The sequence below is a fragment of the Xyrauchen texanus genome, chromosome 1 (genome assembly GCF_025860055.1).
Source record: "Xyrauchen texanus isolate HMW12.3.18 chromosome 1, RBS_HiC_50CHRs, whole genome shotgun sequence".
NCBI classification, from domain to species: domain Eukaryota; kingdom Metazoa; phylum Chordata; class Actinopteri; order Cypriniformes; family Catostomidae; genus Xyrauchen; species Xyrauchen texanus.
Window position 1 is genome coordinate 58,296,255 of NC_068276.1, and position 21,578 is coordinate 58,317,832.

The following is a 21,578-nucleotide window of genomic DNA, read 5'->3' on the forward strand; positions in this document are numbered from 1 at the left end:
AAAAATGCGTGGAACAAAAAACATAAATATTCAGAAGAATCTTGATGCAAGTCTTCTTTATACAATGATACTTTAGTGATCTGTTAAGCTCCAGAAATGACAAAAAATCACCAAAAGAGCATCATAAATGTAGTCCATATGACACATGTGCTATATTCCAAGTTTCTAGAGGCACACGTTAGCTTTGTGTGAGGAACAAACCGAAATGTAAGGCGTATATGATCCGTTTACAGCAGTTCTCAAGTTAATAGTTCACATGAGGTGAAAATTGTCACTGAATAAAGACTTTGGTGGGTTCCTCATACAAATCATTTTCATTTTTGAGTGAACTATTCCTTTAATATTTTTCAATTAATTTCAACCCCGTACATCTTTCTCTGTTCTTCACAGGGTGCACCTAATAGATGACCTGTCATTTGAGGATCTCAAGAAATGCTATCGTGGATCTGTAAGTACCAAATCATGTCAAGCGTAAGTCTTCTTACGTAGTTTCTAACCTGAAAATACACCAGCCCCAAAAAGTATTTGAACAAGGATGACACTTAAAATGGAGTGGATGTCATTGGATAGCAAAGTATCAAACCAAGTGGCATTTGTAAACAAATTATGTTAGAGATTTTCTTAGAAATAACTTCACTTTTCTTAACCAGATCAATCTCTGTATGCTGTGCCTCTTCTGTCCCAGAGGAAAGTCATTTAATAGATTTATTACATGGACATGAAAATTGCTGCCAAGAGGACTTTGTTGTTTCTTTATACTAAAAAGCAGATTATTTTTTTTTTAAGCATTTTAATCTATTTACAATCAGATGAGAAGTTTTGTTTTTATCAAGGTGCTTTGTCCACTTTATTTAAAGGAATGTTCCGGGTTCTATAGTAGATAAGCTCAATCTTGGAGAGTTGGGGTGGGTGTTCACTGTCCTTTTCTGCATATCCCGGCGCTGTTTTGTGGTCCGTTCTGCAGCTCGTTTTAGTTTTACCCATTTGGCACGTTTCACGGCCGACCCACTGGCCCGCTCGGTTCTCCGGATGGCCAGTCCACCCCTGATCTGCCCCAAAGAGCGTCTTCCCACCGTGAAAATGCACGCTATGACAGATTACCAGTCCAGCACTAGACGACCCCTAATCAGTCTAATTAGACCTTGAGAGGGATAAAGACCGACCGAGGACGGCAGTGAGAGAGCGAGAGAGAGAGAGAGAGAGAGAGAGAGAGAGCTGTCCGACACCTGTATGTGTGTTTGTCTTTTTGGTTCAGTTTTATATTAAACTATTATTTATCCCTTTACATTGTATTTTAATGTCTATGGACTGGCCCCATTCGCTTCCATTGTAAGTGCTGTAAGTTGAAAATATTTTCTGTGGTTCTGTCTATTGAGCTTAACTCAAAGTATTGATCACGGGATATTCCTTTTATGAAATTCTGTCATAAACAAATTGAACAAAATGGGAAACATATACTTCTCTTGATGAAGAACGAGTGTGCTTGCGATGTCTTTCTTTAAAATAAATGCTGCTTGGTTTGATACTTTCTTTTATAATGCAATGGCACACTCTGAGACTGAGATTTTCAGTCTCTATTTAAATTGTTTACCTATTATGAATTCAGAATACATGTCATGTATTTTATTAAAATGAATGAGTATGAACTTTTAAAACATACTTAACGAAATGTTGACGTTTTAAACAATAAAGTTTGGTAAATGGCAAAACAGCTACATTTGCTTGGCCATTAATTGAACTCATTTCATACAATGTTCAAAATATTGAAATAAATTTGATTTAAACCATTTGTTTAAATCTTAATTTTTCTAGAATTTTTTTTTGAGTGCCTTCATACCTATTAAAGTGTGAATTAAGTGTCTGAGTATTTTTGGTGCCACTGAATGTACAAATATGTAGCTTTATTGTTTTAAGAAACAAGAAAAGTTCAAGTTAAGGTCACTGAGATTACTAGCACAATGGCCAAAACTGCACCCTGAATCAGTGCATTGAAATACATACATAACAATGGTTATAGTCAGTGCTGGGTAGATTACTTCTGTTGTTATCTGGTACTGATTACAAATGATATGCCTAAAATTGTTCTCTGTAACGTAATCTATTTGATCTTTTTTTTTTTAAGGTAATTTAATCTGGTTGCTTTTGGATTACTTGTGACCTAATTTTTGTTTATTTTATGTCATATGCTAAGCTTGTACCATTTTGAGATATTGTTGCTTAAATGCATTGAAGAAAATGTAATGGATTAAAATGTAAGTATTGTTATGATTTTTTGTAATTTTTTATTTTTTTTTCTTGGCAGATATTGTTTGAATCCCAACCCTTGTGCAAATAATGGTAGATACTAATTGCACCCATATTTAAATAATAACATACATTATGAGCATCACTGCAGTGCATTTATTGTGTTTATTTTGAGTCCCACAGACACACTTCATTAACCCCTACCTTAAAATTACCTTAAAAATAACCTTGGTTTTACTACAGTAACCACTGTTTCACCATGGTATTCTGTTGTAAATTTACAGCAACCACAAAATTAACCATGGTTACTATATTACCACTATTTTACTTCAGTAACACCATTGTAAATTGCATTAAAACTATGGTTTCTGACAAAAAAAAACATGGTTACTACAGTATAACTAGGGCTATGGTAATACAGTTAAAAAATTTACTGAAATGAAATCAACATTTATGTAAATGTTTATCTATTAAAGTCTATTTAAGTAGTATCAAAGGACATTTTAAGAATGGAAACATGAAATTGGATGGGGAAAAGGTGGACATAAGGCAGAATCAAACCGCTGTTACTAGGACAAGTCAAGTCAAATGTATTTGTAAAACGCTTTTCACAACAGGCGTGGTTCAAAGCAGCTGTAAATGTGGCGGGGTGAGCACAAGACAGACACAGTGGGTGTGGCGTCAAGCCTCGGAGAGGCATTTATTGGAAATAATAATCAAAATAACTTGGTGTCCAAGGGGAATAGTGTTCATAACCAAGGGGGAATCTGGCATCCTCGCGGTGAGACAGGTCTCCGTGAGGGGCGGGGTAGTGTCCATGGATTGGCCCTGGCATGAGCTGGGTCCGTCGGCCGCACATGCTCCCCTTCAGGGTCCACTGCACGAGGGGCAGTGACATCCTTGGTGTCCTCTAGCCTGTCAGCCGTGACATGGTAGGGCGACTCATCTAATCAGCCCAGGGGTCCGTGGAGCGTGTCCGACGGCACATCACCTTGTCCGAAGCCTCCCAGCTCTGGTCCTGGGCATGCGAGGATGCCAGTGTGTGCACACTTTGGAGATTCACATTTTGTCTAACCACAGAGTTGAGAATATCGCTAAATGCTAATCCCAGTGTATCATTTCTGTTATCTATGTGGATATTGAAGTCACCGATGATTAAAGCGCTATCCACAGCAACTACTAGATCTGGCAGAAACAAATTCTCCAAGGAAATCAGAATATGGCCCTGGTTGTCTATATACTGTTGCAAGAGCAAAAGACAACAAATATTTTTTATTTATGTCTGACGATGTCACATTAAGCATTATCAGTTTAAAGAATTCAGCTTGTATCCAGACCTTTGAGTAACACTGAAAATATCATTGTAAATTGTAGCAACACCACCTCCTCGACCGTTATAAACACGACACACGAGGCTCGTGTTTTTAACAATAACCCGAGGGAGTAGACTCATTTAAACTCATCTGTTATATTCATCTGTTTTAATCCAGGTTTTTTTGGCATTACAAACACCGGCCATGTGTTACAACAGATCATACCACTTATATTTGTAAATCAACATCACAATCCCCCAAAGGGACCAATTAATTGACCAATTTACAGCCTTTGCCTGATTAATATGTAATCACGTAATCCATACAAAAGTAGCTGTAATCTGATTATGAGTATTTTCAAATGAAATGTTATATAATTACAGCAAGTAATTTAATTTTGTAACCTAATTTCATAATCAATATGTAATCCGGTACAACCTAGCACTGGCTATAGTGTACAATATGCTTTATTACAAAGTATAAACCAACAGTGTCCTTGTACAGGCAGAGTTAAACAATCCCAGAACACTCACTAACATGATCAGCCCATCTAGATAATGAACATTATCTAAATGATCTGTTATGCATCAGTCTGAAAAGCGTTGCGCTGCAGAAAGCACCAGTGAGAGCCCTAGTGAGGGTAGATGTGCTAGAAACGAGCCCTCAATTTTTTCCACTATGGTGAATTGGGTGTTTCTGCTGCATGTGACGGGGCGTGAATGGGGCGAGCAAGAGAGACAGACACACACAGAGAGAGAGAGAGAGAGAGAGAGAGAGAGATGCTTCTGAAGAAAGAAGAGACACCGTATTAGCTCACAGGAAGAGAAAAATTGAGTCGGCTCCTGGGAGACTAAGAGGGACTGGGTATCTGCAGTGCAAACACAACGGCTACCTCTGGGTGTGTGTGCAGCATTGGTGTCATGTCAGCATGCTGAGCTTGGCGCAGAGCTCGCATCCTTTGCGAGAACAAGGCAGGCTGCAGAAGAGCTGTGCCAAGCAGTTGATCTCCCTCTCGTCTCCCTCCTCACAGACCGTCAGCAAGTACAATGCACAGTACCACAAGCTCTTCCAGACTGTTCCCAAAGATGAGCTGCTCATGAAAGGTAAGAGTTTGGTGTCTTTATTGTTGCATGTGTACCTTGCATATTGCTTATGCTACATCTCTGCACTCTATTTCATTGTATGTTGACCTTGTGACTTTATTATTATCTTGCAGCACTAGCTATTTAAAGGGATCGTTCACATAAAAATGAAAATTCTGTCATCATATACTCACCATCATGTTGTTACAAACCTGCGATACCTCTTTTAAGAACACAAAAAGAGAAGATAGGTTAGTTGGCAAGTCACCGTTCACTTTAATTGTGTGGAAAAACAATGCAATGAAAGTAAATGGTGACTGAAGCTGTAAATCTCCTTTTGTGTTTCTCAGATGAAAGTCAAAGGTTTGGAACAACATGAGGGTGAGTAAATGATGACGGAAAATTCATTTTAATTTAATTATTCCTTTAAATAGTATTTGTGATTTATTGATAGTTGGCTCATTGTACGTATTGCGGCAGTTTACTGGTGAAATGACTTTTATACTTTTTCAAAGAAATCATGGGTAAAACGGCAGATTATCAGTTCATAAACGCTTTCGTCCTGTTTCTCACACAATGCTATCTTATGACATCTTAACACTTTTACTATAGTTCATAACTTGTAAAGTGATACATTTTAACATTTGCATTACATAACCAACTATATTTACAATCTTGTTTGAGGGCAATAAAAGTGCACAGTAGCTCAACTGATAGAGCGTTGCACTTGCAATGCAAAGGATCAGGGTACGAGTCCTAAAGAGTCCTATTGCTTCAGTTATTGCATTTTTCATGTCACATTTGCTTTTATGACACTATCGGTTAGCTTTAGGTTTAGGGTTGGGAGGTAGGTTTGGTTGATTTACAAATTGGTAGAGCATTAACTTTAAAAACCTCATCTGTTTGGGGAAAATACAAATTTGCTTTTAGCGCCACTCATGGACATTTCACCTCGGAACTGCGTGTAAGGAACACGTAATATAATTGTTGCCAGTCACACACTTCTCATGAGATCAGGCTGGTGTTTTCAATTGTAGTTTGCATTTTCTGACTTAAAGGTGAAGTGTGTTATTCTACACCAGGGGTGTCCACGCTTTTTTTGCGTGATGATCTACTTTTAAATGACCAACTCAATAAGATCTACCAACTAAAAAAAACACAGTAGGAATTCCATGTAGGAATTCACCAAAAAAATATATAATAATTTTCAATGTTGATATCATTCAATTTTAACACTAAACCCAAAACACCTACAGCACAATATAAAAAATAGCCAGGGCATTTATATGGATTTACCTTATTCTGATGATTTGCACTGAATTGAATCAGACAGTTTTGTATAATCCGGGCATTAGCTGCTGGTAGCTAGCCTCAAAAACTGCTAGCATCGCAATTTCGCGCTCTGTTCTCAGAAGCCCTTGAAAGGCGCGAACCTAGTTGTCATGGCAACTGAATAAACAAAAATCTCGCCTGGTCAAAATATACTCGTCTAGTGCAAGTAAGACAGACACACATAATATTTATTTGTATTAAAATGAAACGAAATACATTTAAATTTTGTGCGAACAGAGATAATAATATAAACTATAGTTGCTTCTGAATATTAAACTGGGATGGGAGAATGTAAAATAAAAAAAAACGGCACACTTCAGCTTTAAGTGAAACGTGACATTGGAATTTGACACCCCTCTTGAACTCTCGCAAGAAAGTGTCAGCTTGCATTACATGCAGTTCTTTTGTGTGTACTTGTGACCCCTCGTCTAGTGTACTCCTGTGCCCTAATGCGAGATATACTGCTGCAAGGCCGACTCTACATGGGTGATTATATAATTAGGGGTACATTTCAAGTCCTTGGGTTGTATTTATCATTTTCCCTGAATATTCACTTCAAGCAATGATCACTTTTATATTTGGGCACATTTCTCTTTATTTCATGCAGAAAAGTAAACCAGTTCCATAAGTTAATTAGGAGAAAATGCATATGTTGTACTGGAAATTGCCATTTTTGTGCTGTCCAATTTGCTAAAAGTCAAGTTTTGCCTTTCAAATTAACACTGCAATATATATTTTTATATATTATTTTCATCATTATTTGTTAAAAATAATCATTAAAACAAGGCAAATGTATATTAAAAACTAATTCACTCATTTATATCTATTAAATTATTAACTTTGTGTGTGTCCAAGAAATCTTTGTCAACTGTGTTACCCATTGACAAACCCCCTATAAATCAGCAGTGGTTTGTTCCAAAGTCACATGTCCAACATCATGTGATGTCACATCCTTCAGTGGCGGGAATTTTAAATACAGTGTGCTAAGTTTCTACTCCTCCTCTTCAATTTGTAATCATTATTATAGTCTACACATAGAGTAGATGAATTGCTCATCAACCGTGTTATCAACATGGTCTTGTGTACTTACTTTAGATATTATATTTACAAAAATGTAGAGAAAATGTATAAAAACACGAGTTGATCAAGGTAATGTGGGGACATGTTCAAGGTCTACAGTTAGCACAAGATCCTAAAATGGAAGAAATGTCAGCTGTGTTACTTGTCAACTGTGTTACCCATCAAGTGTAACACAGTTGACAGGGATTAACACGGTTGACAATGTTAGCTGGGTTTCTTGTCATAGTTTATGCCTATATTGAGTATTGTTGATAAAAACTATTGTTATTACACAGCTGAGAAGCAGCGCCAGTACAGGGCTCAGCGTGATGCTGATCCTGAGAGAAGGGCTGCGTATTTACAGAAACACAGAAGGACGTGCGTGGCATGAGGACAAAAAGCTAGGAAAGGTGAAGACAGTGAAAGATTTAAGTGAGAGGGAGAAGAGAAGGAAACAAGCATATTGGAGAAAAGCCCAACACCAGTCCAGAGAGAGATAGCAAGTGATAGATAACCAGGTTACTCTGAGTCCTGAAGTTGATCCACAGCCTCTGATGTCAAGGTAGAGATTTTGTGAACAACATGCAGAAAATAGTTTTAACAATAGATTTGATTATGAAATTATGGTGAAAAGACTAGAGTAATTGCTGGTCATCCTAATTCTGTCCAGTGAGCATAAATGAAAACACATGATCAATGAAGTAATGCTTTGTGTATCATATCAGACAGAGAATTGCTGGAAGGAAGAAAGTCCAGAGAAGGGAGTCAAAATTGTACAGGGAGATTCATACTTATAGTCTGTTTTGTGATTGAGACTAATTAAGTATTAACAGAATTTTTTAAAGTTGTTTTCTCCATTGTTTCAAGAGAGTTAATTAGATTCCTCTGATAGGAGGGAATTTATTGTAATTGACAGTTTTATTATTATTATTATTATTCTCCTTTAGCCTCAATAGCTCAAAAAGTCACTGGTCAAAAATCTTCTAAATTGGTACATTGATACTACATGCCAACAGGAACCCACAAACCAAGAATGGCCCACATTCACCCTTAGGGGCGCTACAAACCATGCCCAAAATTCCCATTTTCTGGTCAAAAATGTTCTAATTTGGTACATTGATAATACAGGCCAGCAGAAACCCACAAACCAAGAATGGCCCACATTCAGCCCTTTAGGGGCGCTACAGGCATTGCCCAAAATTCCCATTTTCTGGTTAAAAAATTTATCATTTTGTACATTGATACTACTAGCCAACAGGAATCCACAAACCAAGAATTGCCCACATTCGCCCTTTAGGGAGCTACAGGCCACTTCCAAAAGTCTCATTTTCTGTTCAAAAATGTTCTAAATTGGTACATTGATACTACAGGCCAACAGGAACCCACAAATCAAGAATGGCCCACATACATCTTTAGGGGGCTTACAGACCACGCTCAAATGTCCAATTTTCAAACTGATGGCATTTTCACCCAATTTGTCAAATTAGTCGGAAACTTAATGTACATACCTAATTTCTCATTGGAAACAAAAAGCCTCAAGGATCCATTAGGTCCGGTATGATGGATTTTCCTGTACACTGAAAATGTTTAGCTTAGGATTCAGACAGAAATACATGTTTTTGGATTCCTCCATTGGAAGGGTTTAACCCCAACCCTCTACTGATCAATTTTAAATGATTTGCCATTTTGAGGAGGAATCGCATTGCTGCTTGCAGCTATATTTAATTACTTGTTGCAGACACTTGTCAAAATAAAAGGTTTTATTTTAAAGAAAGGTTTCTCTTTTTCTCCTAATGCATCTTGTCAACCGTGTTACTCCTGTCAACTGTGTTACTTTATCTGTCAATTGTGTTACGTGTGATTTTTGTGTCATAAATCTTTAAATGTAGGCTAAAATTTAATAAAAATGATAAAAAGGACATCTCTAGAGTGAACAGTATTACATAAAGCATTTAAAGCATTTAATAACTCTAAATTCAGTGTAATGGAGAATTATGTTGAAACAATATCCATCCTTGATGATAGTATACCAAAGAATATCCGTTATTCAGTTTAAAATTAATATTTTTTAAATCAGTTAGACAGACAACCTCAAAACCCCTGGTGAATAGACTCAAGAACTTTCAAACAAATGTTTTATCATATGTGTAGTACTTCATTTATGTCTTCTATGACATCACTTTTGTCTGTAACACAGTTGACAAAACAATGAATCGAATATTTATTTTCATTTAAATATTTAAAAAGTAATTCGAGCTTAAGCTTGCCAACTAATGAATTTAGAACAATATGGGGGTATATTATGGAAACAACTAGATTATTTTGCAGAAAATCACAATGATTTTTTCAGTTTTTTGTTGATCTGAAATGTACCCCTAATTATATAATCACCCACATATCCCGAAACTGGCTGTGTTTCTATGCCAACATCTTTGGTAAAGACATCAAGGTGAGTGTCAGGTCCTGGGCTAGACACTCAAGGCCATTACCTCACATGACTAAAAGGTCCTTCTCGGAAACCACAAATTTCAAGATGAATATTTCCTATCAAAATAGGCTTCGATATTGGGGAACCACCATAGGATGATGCATTCCCCTATATTCAGATTAGTAGTCAAAATTCTGTTTTTTCTATGGCTGATTATTAAACTAGTACCCCAGTCATAAATATGTGGTAACAGCCTTACAAAGAACCAATAGAAATTAATTATCATGGCATCACTGTACAGTAAAGCTGAATACTGTACATTATCATTTGTCAACAATACTTATCACAAACGGACAATGAACATTACATTTACAGCATTTTTGTTGTTCAATGTTGATTTATATATATATATATATATATATATATATATATATATATATATATATATATATATATATATATATACAATGTTTTATATGAAAAGTTGTGTATGTTAAAGGAATGTTTCGGTTCAATACAAGTTGAGCATAATCGACAACATTTGTAGCATAATGTTGATTCCCACAGAAAATAATGTCAACTCGTCCCATGTTCATGTAAAAGTCGCTCTTACAGTAAGGCACTTCCAGTGGAAGCGAATGGGGTCAGCCCATAAACATTAATATACTCACCGTTTCAAAATTATAGTTACAGTGCATAAATATTATACATTTTAACATGATATTAGTGTGGTAGAGGGTTTACCGCGTTGTGTTGTCATGGCAACAAAGCTATAATGCTGGATATAACTTTACACAACGATTTTTAAGCGTTTTTATCGCACTAAAACCATGTTAACATATATAATGTTTACATCTTGTGGCTAAACTTTGCAACGATGTGTATATTAATGCTTCTGGACTGACACCAATCAGTTGTAGTAATCAACATTATGCCACAAATGCTGTTCAACTTCTACTGAACCGAGAACAGTCCTTTAACATTAGTTTATGAGTGCAACCCTGCTACAGCAAGTTTGGAATTTATGTGCTCATAAATGTCATAGATATCTGAGTGAATTCTTGTTTTAGCATATTTCATATTTCAGTTTGCTTTGTAATTAATCACACATTATATACGTTATATTTCATCACTTTCAAAACATGATTTGTGTCAACCCTTTTAAGATTAAGATTAAGATTCAACTTTATTGTCATTGTGCAGAGTACAGGTACAGAGCCAATGAAATGCAGTTGTTATCGCATATCCTAACTAAGCTGGGGTCAGAGCACAGGGTCAGCCATGATCGGGTCAAGGGCCCAACAGTGGTATCTTGGCGGTGCTGGGGCTTGAACCCCCGACCTTTTGGTCAGTAACCCAGAGCCTTAACCAGCGGTTACATCCTAAATGTTTCGGGGTTGAATGTTACAGGGTTGAATATCAGTGCAGAAATGGCTGAATGAACCACAAAACAAAATAAGACAGTGTAGTTTATCAACAGTTAAAGCTTACCTAACAATTTTAGATAACAGGATGCGTTTCATAAAATGAGCTTGCAGAATGAATGGTGTTTTGTATACTTTTGACTGTTTGTTCTGCTGAGTTACATGTTAGGTTATATCGTTCCTTTGAGCGCAATGTTATTTTGTATGTACTGTATATGTAGCTGGTCCAGTTTCCCTTTAGAGTGAAAAAGTACAATAATTCTTGAAGACATACAGTACTTTAAAGGAACTTTCTCTTTTTCTGTCGCCTCTCAGGTGGCCATTCAGGTAGCGTCTGTACGGTTGGTGAAGAAACATAAGACAGCGGGTCTTGTGCCTAATGGTTTGGCTATCACCACAGACAGCAGTCAAAAGGTATGAGTCCATCTGGCTTTAAGGTCATGAACAGAGAGATTAGAATACATTGCTGAGTCGGCATATGCTGCGGAGCTGCAAAACAGTGCAAATGCAAATTGATGCAACGCTGAGACTGCGGATCACAGTATGAATATTTGTTTGTCTTCAATCGGCAAACACCTGTAAATGTTGTTTGTCAGGGAAGTAAGAATGTTTTTCAATGAAGTATAATTATTTAATAGATTGACAATAAATATGGTAATAATAAAAATAATAATAATTTTCATAATCAGTATTATTGTCTTTATAAAACAGCTAAAACATCTAAGCATCCGTAAAACAAGATCAAGTTACTTGAGAAGCAGAATTGCATAAGAGTTGCATAAGTAGACTTAAGCATGCAATAATTTATCATTTAATGTTGAAAGTCTGGGTCTGGGACAAGGCTAAAACAGTCAAATCTATTCATAAACGTCATTTAAATGTGCCGAAAATAAATGATAAAGGCCTGACGCTGACTAACACCCCTGGAGTCGCGAGTTTGAATCTAGGGCCTGCTGAGTGACCGGTTGCTAAGGTGGGTAGAGTTGCATGGGGTAACCTCCTTGTGGTCACGATTAGGGGTTCTTGCTCTCATTGGGGCACATGGTAAGTTGTGCGTGGATCGCGGAGAGTAGTATGAGCCTCCACATGCTGTGAGTCACCGCAGTGTCATGCAGAGCAAACCATGTGATAAGATGCGCAAGTTGACTCTCTCAGAAGTGGAGGCAATTGAGACTTGTCCTCTGCCACCCGGATTGAGGTAACCGCACCACCACGAGGACCTACTAAGTAGTGGGAATTGGGCATTCCAAATTGAGGAGAAAAGGGGATCAAATAAAAAATACAAATTGTGACCTTCATATAGCAAAATGAAAAGAAGGATGGATAAGTATGAAAAGTGGATATCATAGCTTAGATAATTTAGTCTTGGAAGAAGTTGGTGAGTTCACATTCAAAGACTTTTGATGGCAGACTTTAGATTCTTGAAAAGTTAAAAACGTGAGAAGCAGGAGACTTGACAATTTCCATTTGCTCTACATTAAATCCAATTGCTATCTAGTAGAAACAATTGAAATATTAAAGATTTGTAATCTCACTTTCCTATGGTCTGTGGATTCAGCATCAAGTTCATTTTACTTAAAGGGACAGTTCACCCAAAAAAATAAATTCTCTCATCATTTACTCACCCTCATGCCATCTCAGATGTATGACTTTCTTTCATCTGTAGAACACAAAAAAAGGTTTTTAGAAGTATATTTCAGCTCTGTTGGTCCATAAAATCCAAAAAGCACATAAAGGCAGCATAAAAGTAATCCATTAGACTCAAGTGGTTTAATCCATTTCTTCAGAAGTGATATGATAGGTGTGGGTAAGAAACAGATAAATTCTTCTCCCTGCCCAGTAGGTGGCGATATGCATGAAGAATGCGAATCGGCAAAAAAAAAAAAGGAAGGAATTTGAAAGTGAAATTGGAGATTAATAGTAGGACTTAAATATTGATTTGTTTCTCACTCACTTATCATATTGCATCAGAGGACATGGATTTAACCACTGGAGCCTTTTAATGCTTCCTTTATATGCTTTTTGGAGATTCCAAGATTTGGTCACTGTGCACTTGCATTGTGAGGACCAACAGAGCTGAAATATTCTTCTAAAAATCTTTGTTTGTGTTAAGCAAATGAAAGAAAGAATACATATCTTGGATGGCATGAGGGTAAGAAAATGATGAGAGAATTTTTGGGTGAACTATCCCTTTAAGAATTATGTTAGCTCATATTGCTGGAGAATATTTTAAGGCTAGTGTGAGTGCAAACTTGTTTTAACTGAGTCATAAGAGCACTCTTTTTCAACATTGTTTTCATTGCCTGTGAATAACTTTGTAATCCTTATATCATAGCTCTCTTAGAGGCAATCAAACACTTCCTGTACAGTGAATGTAGAACAAAGTGATCAGGGTCCTATGTGAAAGCTGAGAGTGTGTTCTGCTTTAATCCCAAAAGCCTCTTTCTGTTTTTCCTCCACGAGATCAGCTTTCATACACTCTTAATGTTCCCTAAAAATTTTTATCTTTTTCCTGGTATTAATATAATGTGTGTCTGCATAGTGAAATTAAATGAAAGTGGTCTGTCTTCCTGTAGATACTTTGTGGGCTTAAATGTATATCTGGTTACACCACTATCTCTTATCCCATCTGGAAAGTCCAGATAAAACCAGCTTACGGTGGTAATTGTGTTATTGTGTTGGAACAGGGTAGCTGGTTTCTAGCTGCCTTGTTTGAGCTGGTTTAGATGGTTGATCAGCTGGAAGGGCCCTTGCTGAGCTAGAGCACAATCTTGATAAAGGTCCCTGCTGGAAAAACCAAGTTGCACTAGCTTAAAGTCAGCAAGCTGTGCTTTGGAATATGGTAACTAATTTTGTCCTGGTCCAAGATGGTCTCCCAGCACAGGCAGGTACCTAAACCACCTAAACCTAAATCATCTTAGACCTGCTAATGACCAGCTTGGGCAAAACCACACGGTCAAAATTTCCACCCACCAAAATGGAAAAGTTTCAAATGAAATTGCATGAAAAGTTCAAACTTAAGCTCATTCAAGCTCCATTTCAGTAAGTTCGGAATTTAAATACTTACACTTTGAACAGATAACCAAGTGAGTTCTGTTATTATCATCAGCAATGCTTGAAAATTTCAAACAAAGTTTTAATTGAATGCATCAAGTGATGTAAACAATGTCGTTGTTCGAACACATTTTTCATAGCTACTACCTTCAGCTGGATTGTCCTGCAGTGATGTGCATATACTGTGTGCATATAGTGACTGTGCATAGACTGTGTGCATATAGTGACTGTGTATAGACTGTGTGCATATAGTGACTGTGCATATAATGTATGCATATAGTGACTGTGCATAGACTGTATGCATATAGTGACTGTACATAGACTGTATGCATATAGTGACTGTGCATATAATGTATGCATATAGTGACTGTGCATAGACTGAATGCATATAGTGACTGTACATAGACTGTGTGCATATAGTGACTGGGCATATAATGTGTGCATATAGTGACTGGGCATATAATGTATGCATATGGTGACTGTGCATAGACTGAATGCATATAGTGACTGTACATAGACTGAATGCATATAGTGACTGTACATAGACTGTGTGCATATAGTGACTGGGCATATAATGTATGCATATAGTGACTGTGCATAGACTATAGTGACTGTGCATAGACTGTATGTATATAGTGACTGTACATAGACTGTGTGCATATAGTGACTGGGCATATAATGTGTGCATATAGTGACTGGGCATATAATGTATGCATATGGTGACTGTGCATAGACTGTATGCATATAGTGACTGTACATAGACTGTGTGCATATAGTGACTGGGCATATAATGTGTGCATATAGTGACTGTGCATATAATGTATGCATATAGTGACTGTGCATAGACTGTATGCATATAGTGACTGTACATAGACTGTGTGCATATAGTGACTGGGCATATAATGTATGCATATAGTGACTGTGCATAGACTGTATGTATATAGTGACTGTGCATAGACTGTGTGCATATAGTGACTGTGCATAGACTGTATGCATATAGTGACTGTGCATAGACTGTATGCATATAGTGACTGTGCATAGACTGTATGCATATAGTGACTGTGCATAGACTGTATGTATATAGTGACTGTGCATAGACTGTATGCATATAGTGACTGTGCATAGACTGTATGCATATAGTGACTGTGCATAGACTGTATGTATATAGTGACTGTGCATAGACTGTGTACAATTATAGTGACTGTGCACAGACTGTGTACAATTACAGGAATATGTTTGTGTCTGTTTTCTCGACCCACAGTATGTGTTTGTATCTCTGCTGTCCAGAGACAGTGTGTATGAAGTGTTGAGACGCATCTGCACGCATCTACAGGTGAGAGTGCTTTACTCAGCACCTATTGGTCGTTATTTTTGGAACATTATGTAAGTAATATTTGTCTTGATAATGACAAATGCATGCAGGACATTTTGAAACTCTTACTGTATATCATGCAGGTCAATGGCAAGAAGATCCTCAGCATCAAGCAGTATATGGAGGAGCCCACTGCTATATCTCTGGTAGGTTTGAGAATCATGACACTTTAGGATTGGCTGTTTTGTTGTGTTGAGATTGACTTTACTTTAATTTTGGGTCCCAGAAACCCTAATGCGGTGTGTATAAAATATTACACAATTTACCTATACTGTAATTATCCCTTCAAATTATTTTTGTATGTCGCTCGGACTTAATCTAAACCCAGTAGATGGATAATATTGAAGCTTTAACCCTCTGTTGTGTCACAAAGTGAACATGCACCTTCAGACATGTAGTTGTTATCCAGTGTCACAATTTGGTTTATGTTTGGGCAGATGCTTTTATCCAAAGTGACTTAAAGTTCACTTATTACAGGGACAATATCCCCGGAGCAACCTGGAGTTAAGTGTCTTGCTCAAGGACACAATGGTGGTGGCTGTGGGGATCGAACCAGCAACCTTCTGATTAACAGTTATGTGCTTTAGCCCACTACGCCACCACCACTCCTGGACTTTAAGAGCAGAAAATCCTATGTGTTACATTCATTGATTCTGAGACTGCAAACATAAGCAATTGCCATGGATTTAAATTATATTTAATATTACATTTACAGCATGTGAAACATCAATCTGTTACTTTAATGTTAAGTGGCTAGTAAAAGGAATAAACACTGATCAAGATTTAAAATTAAATGTATACTTATGTTTGAGGAAAAGTATAAATCTTATGCCTCCTACACTACGCGACTTTCAAAGACGTCGGATCGTGGTACCATTCATATTACACAACTGTCTGTCTTGTCACGGAAGTCGTAGCATTTTCAAATTACATGAGGCATCTGCGACGGGTGAACACATTACAAGACATTTCACTATTGATGAATACCCTGACGACTCTGCCTGGACTCCAAACTACGTTTCACAACAGAGTACATATAAGAAGTGATACGAGATATGAAAACAAATGCATGGTCATATGTTATGAATTTCTGAATATGATGTGTATGTTTTTAATCATGTATTTGTTACAATATGAAAAAGTGCCTCCTACTGTTTGCTTACCTGACTGTCCAAGAGAATTGGGAATATCTCTCAAAATCTTCTCTTTCTCCACCCGGTTGTGCTACAGTTCAGATGAAACATCAAATAGGTGCTGGTGCTCCTGCCAATGTTCCACTAATATTTCCTCCATTTATTCGGTCCAATGAGACTTTGTTGATACCGCTGTCATGCTAGTTGATGTTCTGTTGCAGGTACATCAGGACTCCCACTGAAACTTCCCGTGCCCGTTTCTTGCCCTCTCATTGGCTGTTGGTCAACACTACAGTTGTATTCAGTCAAAACACATTTCACTCTGCAGGATTTGGAATCGCAGACAGGTTCAGATATTTAACATGCTAGATATCCAGCTTCTCTCAGATCACGTCTTTGATAGTTCATACATTGCGATCGTCGCTCATGGGAGTGAGCTCCGATTTGCCCACGATTTCAGGCTTTTGTCGGCGATCTCCACAAAACTGTCGGCGAGCAAAGATCAGGGTTAAAATCGTCTAGTGTAAACTCGGCAATAGGTGCTGTTACTGGTCACCATAGCTGTGCTTCATCATTTTCAAACACCTTTTTTCACTTGTTCACTCTCAATTAATATGAGGTCATGCTAATTATACAGTATACAGTACATTATAAAGGTTATAATAATTATAAAAGCATGCATGCATAAAGGAATTAGCCAAATTATATTTTAGGACATATCAACTTCCCGGAAGTATTTCCAGTCTAATATCCACGTATTATTTTACAACTTTTTTTACAGGTTGGTTACAGACATACTAATGCCATGGAAAGTAAATGAAATAACAAGGAACAAAACTAAAATGAAACCGCACATGTCTGAACCCAATAAACCTGCTACAGTATTAATCAATTTGAAGAACACACTCAATCTCGCTGTGTGTGTCTGTGTGCTGGTGTAGGATGAATTCCCTGTTCCTGAAGTGTTTCCAGTACCAGATGAGTTTCCACCAGTGCTGAAGTGGAGGAGGAAGCCGTCAGTGGCATCCGTGGCATCCTCTCTACCTGATCTACTGGGAAACTCCACCAGCAGTCTGAGGGCTGGGGACAACCCCTACCAAGCAGACCAACCTCTGGAGGGTGAGTGATTGAAGCAACCAAGATAAAGTGACGTGAAATTAACTATCACTACTTTCCTTAAGGGTAAACATTGACAATTATTAGGCAAAACACAGTAATGTAATGTGAACACTAATATAAGGTTCCATTTGTTAACATTAGTTATTACACGGCTCTCTGGAATACTCGATTCTGTTTGGTCAATGGCGCCATCTAGTGATCTGATATTTCTCAGTAACAACCGCACATCTGTTTCAGACTGCTTATCCAGGTGTTGTGAGCCATCTCTCATGCTTCTCTAATCTGATGAAATTATTTAAACTCAAATCAATGTTTCATGTGCATTTATTTATTTAGCATATAATCTTGCAATAAGATGCTTAATCCTGATCACCCTGTCGGGGTTTACTTTGCGATAACAACCGGCTGATTGTACATTATCCTTTACTGAACAACATAAACTGACAATGAAGAAAACTTTTACAACATTTATTAATCTTTGTTTATATTCATTTTAGCATATACTAATACATATTTAACAACATTAGACACACAGCTGTATTTTTATTAACTTGATTAACAAAAATGTATAACAAATACCTATTGCGTCGACTAATGTTAATGGATGGAACCCTATAGTAAAGTGTTACTAATGTAATCTTCAACAAGGTTCCCAAAGTCATGGGAAGCCTGGAAATATCAGGTCATTTTCAAATGGTGTTTTCCAAGCTTGGACGCATCATGGAAATGAATGAAATCAAGTCATAGACAATGTTGTAAACACAAGCCTCTTTTCCACCACTGGGCCGAATGGTTTTAAGCACAGTCAGGAACGGTTCCAGTAGCATTTCCACTTAAGTTCAGTTAACGGTTTGCTAAGCATGCTCAGCCGTGCAGGTGGAATGGCTTTAGTACGTGGTGGCTCATGACTGACAATTTGCCTACGCCAGGTTAACTTATTTGTTTCTAGGTAGCTGTTAAAGTTAATTTTATTTATTTAGTGTATATAAGTTATATCATTATATTAGGCAACTTTTCTGTGTGTTCGTGTCCGGTGGTATGCACAACCCCTTAGCAAATGATCGTAAACCTCTTACCCTTTTCTCTTTTTTTTTTGTTGTTGCCCTTTTAGTGACATGGGACATGTCTTTCCCATGCTTTAGCAGAGTAAAAACCAGGGGGAAAGCAGTCCTAAAAACTGGAATATGCGGTCATGAAATATCCTCCATGGGTGCACTCTTGCAATATTTACCTATCATGGGGCGACTGTTGCTCCCTAAGTTGCTCCCAATGGCAGGCTTGCGCCTTGCATGGCAGCTCTGCCGCCATTGGTGTATGAGTGTGTGTGAATGGGTGATTGGGACAAAGTGTAAAGCGCTTTGGTAACCTCTAAGGTTAAAAAAAGTGCTATATAAGTGCAGACCATTTACCATATATCACACAGTCACCAAACGATGTATTTGCACCACAGTGGAAAAATAAACTGTGACTCAATGTCTCAACTGGCCTGGATCAACATGGAACGGCACGGCTGAGCAAAAATACCTGTTAGGCCTGATGGTGGAAAAGAAGCTATGCATTTTTCTAGTTTTGCTCTGCTCTAAAATACAGTATTTCATTAGCTAACTATTGCTCTTATGTAGAGAAAAACTTGCAAGTCAAAGTGATGTCTGTTGAGTCGGTTCTTTTCAAGGAATCAATCACACTATTTCACATATGGGTCTGAATGATTCATTAGTGAATTGCTCTGAATAGAAATTGATTTTAAAAATGACTGGAAAGGTCATGGAAATTCATTTGTGAAAAAGTGTTGGAACTCAGTTGAAAATGAATGTTCCTGATCTCTGTTTTACATTATTGGTGTCTACTGTATGATTGTTTTTGTGCAGGGTAAAAGTCTCTTCTACAGTGGGAAAAGGTTTTAACATGAGCAGATTAATTCCTCTGACCGGACTAATGTCGTCCTTATTTGATCAAACCTCTCTGGCATTCATTTGAGAGATGGAATGAGAAACTGTCCATTAAATGATTTAGTTCTGTTTGGGAACAAGCTGATCACTTCACTTTGACGTCGGATCTCTGCTCATGTTGTGATTGGCCGGTTCTTTCAGTGTGTGTTACTATGTGGCATGCAGGGCCAGTTCTGTTCACACTGGTCCGCTTATCTTATGCAATACAGGATTAAATGGGAGATTTCAGCATGCAGAGATGAAGAATGAAAAATGTCAGTCTCTGCCTTCCACTGATGCATTAAATGCATTAGATGCTTGATTGAAATAAAAATAAATATATAAACACTTCAATCAAAATTTGACTATTTGGTTATGGGTACTTCACATAGTTAACATTAAATATGAAACAATTATAAAAATGTTGATCAATCAATGTTAAATGTATACAACTTGTCACATTAATGTCATTTCTACTGTATACTGTTTTAAACTTTGTCAATCACTTTAGTAATACAAGAATCTTGTAGTTCAGTCTCTAAAAGCATTATTCTGGTCTGTCTACTGTAGAACAAGGTCTGGAAACCAAAAAGATCCTCCTCTCAGAGACGATACCGGAGTTGGGCCAGATGGAGTACCAGCTACTGAGGTTCTTCATCCTGCTGTGAGTTTGGATCGGTTTCTTCTGGCTCTGTGTCCATGACTTTCTGCTGACTGAGGCTTATAAAAACCAATTTTACATCATATATTACACCATTTATGTCTTGTATCTCTACTACTGGGCAGCAAATGTTGTCAACCAATGAAGGTTTCCTTTGAGACAAACAATTGTACCCTTCATTGAGGTGCTTACAAATGTAAATCTTCCCCAGCTATCTCTATTAAATTATCTAGATACTGTATACCCTTATTCAGTAATCGCAAAAACCACTGTGATTGGTCCATCCAGTCCAGCGATGAGAAAAGTAACTGGTATCACAGACAACAACAATCATTTAGAACTATATAACTTTCTTTCTTCTGCTGAACACAAACAAAGAGTTTTAGATTAATATCTCAGCTCTGTTGGTCCACACAATGCAAGAAGAGGGTGACCAGAGCTTTAAAGCTCCAAAAAGCATATAAAGGCATCATAAAAATAATCAATACGACTCCAGTGGTTTAATCCATGTCTTCAGAAGTGATATGATAAGTGTGGGTGAGAAACAGATCAATATTTAAGTCCTTTTTTTTTTACTATAAATTCTCCCCCCTGCCCAGAAGGTGGCGATATGCACAAAGAATGCAAATCACTAAAACAATTGAAGAACACTTAGGAGGGCTGTTTGAAAGGGGAGATTTATAGTGAAAGCACTTAAATATTGATCTGTTTCTCAACCACATCTATCATATCACTTCTGAAGACATGGATTAAACCACTGGAGTTTTATGGATTACTTTTATGTTGACTTAATGTGCTTTTTGGAGCTTCAAAGTTTTGGACCCTGTTGACTTGCATTGTATGGACCAACAGAGCTAAAATATTCTTCTAAAAATCTTAATTTGTGTTCAGCAGAAGAAGGAAAGTCACACACATCTGAGACAGCATGAGTAATGATGAGAGCATTTTCATTTTCTGGTGAACTATCTCTGAAGGGACTATGCCTTCTTTTTTTAAGCGAAATATTTATATATGCTAAGGATCATATTGAAGTAACTATCATTGTTTAACTAAAGACTGTTGTTATTTTTTTTTTTTGCCGTAATATTGTAGTAAGAATGCTTTTTTTTTTCTATTATACCATTTTTTTTTCTTTTAATAGCTTCAGTGTGGTAAGCTACCATTTTTAGTAACTTATAATGTAGCTAACATTTGTTAAAGTGTGGATTGACTGTAGTTTAACTACTTTAAGTTATGAGTAGCTTATAGTTGGGAAGCTACAGTTTCAAAGTAGCTGGTTTGCACTCAGTATGAACTGACTTCTGTCTCTTAGCATTATCCTGCTCATCCTGTCTTCATGTTACCTGGCCTTCCGTGTCTGCAGCCTGGAGCAGCAGCTCTCTTTCCTAAGCAACAACCCTGCACTGACTCTCCGAGAAAGGTACATGTA

General features: G+C 37.3%; 1 protein-coding gene across 1 annotated transcript in view; it reads left to right on the forward strand.

The window, feature by feature from the left end:
• The window catches only part of LOC127644881 (GRAM domain-containing protein 2A-like), a 38,010-nt gene that overhangs the window by 12,772 nt on the left and 3,660 nt on the right, over positions 1 to 21,578 (forward strand). The window contains exons 3-12 of the mRNA XM_052128308.1: positions 391 to 448; positions 4,588 to 4,660; positions 6,404 to 6,453; positions 9,426 to 9,479; positions 11,198 to 11,296; positions 15,198 to 15,269; positions 15,392 to 15,454; positions 17,383 to 17,560; positions 20,059 to 20,152; positions 21,462 to 21,569. Of these exons, the coding sequence (XP_051984268.1) occupies positions 391 to 448; positions 4,588 to 4,660; positions 6,404 to 6,453; positions 9,426 to 9,479; positions 11,198 to 11,296; positions 15,198 to 15,269; positions 15,392 to 15,454; positions 17,383 to 17,560; positions 20,059 to 20,152; positions 21,462 to 21,569 (849 nt within the window). The remainder of the gene's footprint in view (positions 1 to 390; positions 449 to 4,587; positions 4,661 to 6,403; positions 6,454 to 9,425; positions 9,480 to 11,197; positions 11,297 to 15,197; positions 15,270 to 15,391; positions 15,455 to 17,382; positions 17,561 to 20,058; positions 20,153 to 21,461; positions 21,570 to 21,578) is intronic.